This window comes from Acyrthosiphon pisum, unplaced genomic scaffold, assembly GCF_005508785.2.
Source record: "Acyrthosiphon pisum isolate AL4f unplaced genomic scaffold, pea_aphid_22Mar2018_4r6ur Scaffold_20531;HRSCAF=21311, whole genome shotgun sequence".
Classification (NCBI taxonomy): domain Eukaryota; kingdom Metazoa; phylum Arthropoda; class Insecta; order Hemiptera; family Aphididae; genus Acyrthosiphon; species Acyrthosiphon pisum.
The window spans coordinates 387-3,412 of record NW_021769901.1 but is presented as its reverse complement, the minus strand read 5'-3'; the positions used below and the strand labels follow the sequence as shown (position 1 = coordinate 3,412).

Sequence of the window (3,026 nt, the reverse complement as noted above, 5' to 3'; positions counted from 1 at the left end):
TAACGAACTAACAGCTGACAGTGCGACAACGACGACAACACTCGGAAATCGGAATCGTCGAAGTGCCGAACCACAGAACAATATAGAATAGACACTCGGTCAGCTGTGTGGGTTTACGTATCCCTACGGTATGAAGTATTGGACTCTATAAATTGTACCGTATCCGTAATCTGATAGAATGTTGGCAACGTGTATCCCTCTTTGTTACGAAATCTTAAAAACGGATACAAGGCAATGGCCAATGGACATTATTATTATTCTGTGGACTGTGACAATGATGTTGAAATGATTTATTTAAATGATAACATATGCCACGCCCCCCTGGAGACCATGTCCAAGGCCACAGTCACCCGATTTTGCCAATACACGCAGTGTCGTACCCTTGGCCGAACTGAGCACTGCAGCAGCAGCAGCTGCTAGCAAGGCCCGCCATCAGTGCGGCCAACGGTCTTATCTGTATACGTCACTCGCTAAGAGAATCCACGATAAGTAATAACTATCTTAAATCGTAAAAGAATCTAATATTATATAACTATAAAATATAATATATCCTAATATACTAGTCACAGCTTCGCCTGTGCAGATTAGTTGTTTATTTTGCCTTTGGAGTTCGGACGATGATATTTATAATTTTTTATTCAAATTTTATTGTTATAGGTAGGTAACAAATTTTTCGTTTCGTCCCATTTCATCGAATCCCACTTGGCCGAAAAAAATACCAGTATATATATATATGGATTGATAACAAATCCAATTTGGCCGAATCCTATTTTTCCTAATACCATTTTCCGAAAAATCCTAGGTTTTTAGTCATCATACCTTGGATGGGTAGGTACTACGCCCTGGGAATTAACTCTTAGAAGAACGTGCAAAGTAATGTACAGTGTATGTACCTATAGTTTACTTTACATGATTATTAAAAATTTAAACTACACATATACATAGGCGTGCGCAGGAATTTTTCGCAGGGTGTGCAGAATTATTTTAGTAGGGGTTACTTGACCTACTACAAATCAGTAAGTTAAATATTGTCTCAATATTATAATAATTAGTTTATAATACATTTTAATGTTAAAATAAAACAATTATTAGTTTACATACCTCTTACATATTATTATTTATTACATATAAAACTAAATTTAATCGATATACAATAGTCAATAGCATTTACATTTATAATGGTAATCTTCTTTGGATTGATGTTAGTGTTTTAAACTCATCAATAATTTCCTCCATATCTAAAGAGTTTACAATTTCTTGTTCAATAAAAATTGTTAGTAAGGCATCTAACCTTTCTTGAGCCATTGTACTGCGTAATTTATTTTTAACTATTGCCATTTTTGAAAAAGCTCTTTCACAAGAGTAACTAGTGACTGGTATGGTAGTAAATTCTTGTAAAAATTTATATATATTTTCAAAAGTTCTCATTCGGTCTGTTCCATCCTTATAGTTATCCAACTCAACCACTGAGTTCTTGTGCTATTATTGCTTCCTCTTGGTATGTCATCTATTTGTGTAAACAGTCTGACTTCAGTATCGAGTTGATCAAAAGATAAACTAAATGTATCAGAAATAGTTTGTATATGTTCTTTTTCTATTTCTAGTTTTAATAAGTTACCAACACTATCAATTAAATTTAATGTATCTTGACTGAAACGAACTTTGATGCCATTTAACATTTTATCAATAACACTGTTGTATACAGTTATCTTCATTTCGTCTTTTGTATTTTCAAAAAAATGTTAAGAATGATGTTCAGAATCTACTTTAGTTGATACTTTACGCCTTTTTACTTCAGGTATGGATACATCAATTTTAGTACAAGCCATTTCAGTTAAATAATAGATAGACATTGGATCATCTGGATCATTTGTAGGCGCATTAATATGAGAAAATGTATTATCTAAAATGAATATTGTAATTAAATGCATTTAGTATTTTCATAAAATTTTTCTTACCTTGTTTTTCTTCATGTTTGAAAAAATTCATCAATGTATTTTGTTTTTTTTGAAGCCATACCAATTATAATATAATATCAAATATTACGATTTACGATTTAAGAATTAAGATTCAGTAATTCAAATATTAATCAATAATCATAGAAATGTCTATGATATTATATAATATATTGACGTTTTGTTATTAACATTATTTTATTAATTGAAAACCAGATAACTGATGTGATAAACACTAAAAATTGGAGGGAAACACCAGTGCCGCAACTACATAATAAGTGGCCCGTGTGCGATATTCTTTTTGGGCCCGTTCCTAAATTAATTTTTATTGTATGTATTATATAATATTGTTTTGATATTATTCTTGGTATAACACGACATTTTAATAGTTTATAAATAAACACTAATAAGAAATAACATTACTTTTATGGCACGTCGTCACTCGACAACCCTCGTCGTTTTCGAGTATCAGTCAGTTGTTCTCCTGACAATTCGACAAACAACAACCCATAGACGCGATAAAAATAGATCTTATAGAAAAATTAATAGTACCTGCTAAGAAAGTATGAAACGTTGACACTTGAATACATCTTGATACCCACCTTTTTCTAACATAGTACCCACCACATACGTGATTCTATCTAGTACCATTTGATTTTATAATATACTAAAACTTACCATTCTATTTTAACATACTTAATTTAATAAGTAATATTAGTATACCTACAACTACACTAATGTTTTAACTTAAAAAAAAAATGATTGTGAGTAACTATTAAGTTTTGCGTTTTTAGACAATTTTAGTGCCTGCTCCAGGTTGGGCCCGGGGGCCCCCCAAATGTATGTAAGCCTTGGGGCCCGTGTGCGGGGCACGCTCTGCACACCCGGTTTTTGCGGCACTGATGGGTACACAATTTACACAAAAAATATAAAATAAGCAAAAAAAAAGAAAACCAATATCACCTTTGTATCACCAATGCTTGTAACAAATAGATAAATCAACATTTATTATTATATTTTGTACACTACTTAGTTGTTTAGTAGCTTAATACCTAGCATAGTAAAATATTT

At 31.8% G+C, this 3,026-nt stretch overlaps 1 protein-coding gene across 1 annotated transcript; it reads right to left on the bottom strand.

The window, feature by feature from the left end:
* Positions 1-1,173: 1,173 nt before the first annotated feature.
* On the bottom strand, positions 1,174-1,715 carry LOC107882404. The gene is made up of 2 exons (XM_016800694.1): positions 1,460-1,715; positions 1,174-1,391 (listed from the first exon to the last, which is right to left on the bottom strand). Exons 1-2 carry the CDS (start codon positions 1,713-1,715, stop codon positions 1,174-1,176), a joined length of 474 nt encoding a protein of 157 aa, XP_016656183.1.
* Between the last annotated feature and the right edge of the window lie 1,311 nt (positions 1,716-3,026).

Excerpts from the sequence above, each read along its gene's own strand:
- LOC107882404 (XM_016800694.1), bottom strand. The coding sequence starts at position 1,715 with ATGAAGATAACTGTATACAACAGTGTTATTGATAAAATGTTAAATGGC. Across the intron at positions 1,392-1,459 it reads CACAAGAACTCAGTGGTTGA|AATTTACTACCATACCAGTC; the intron begins GTTGGATAACTA and ends AATTTTTACAAG.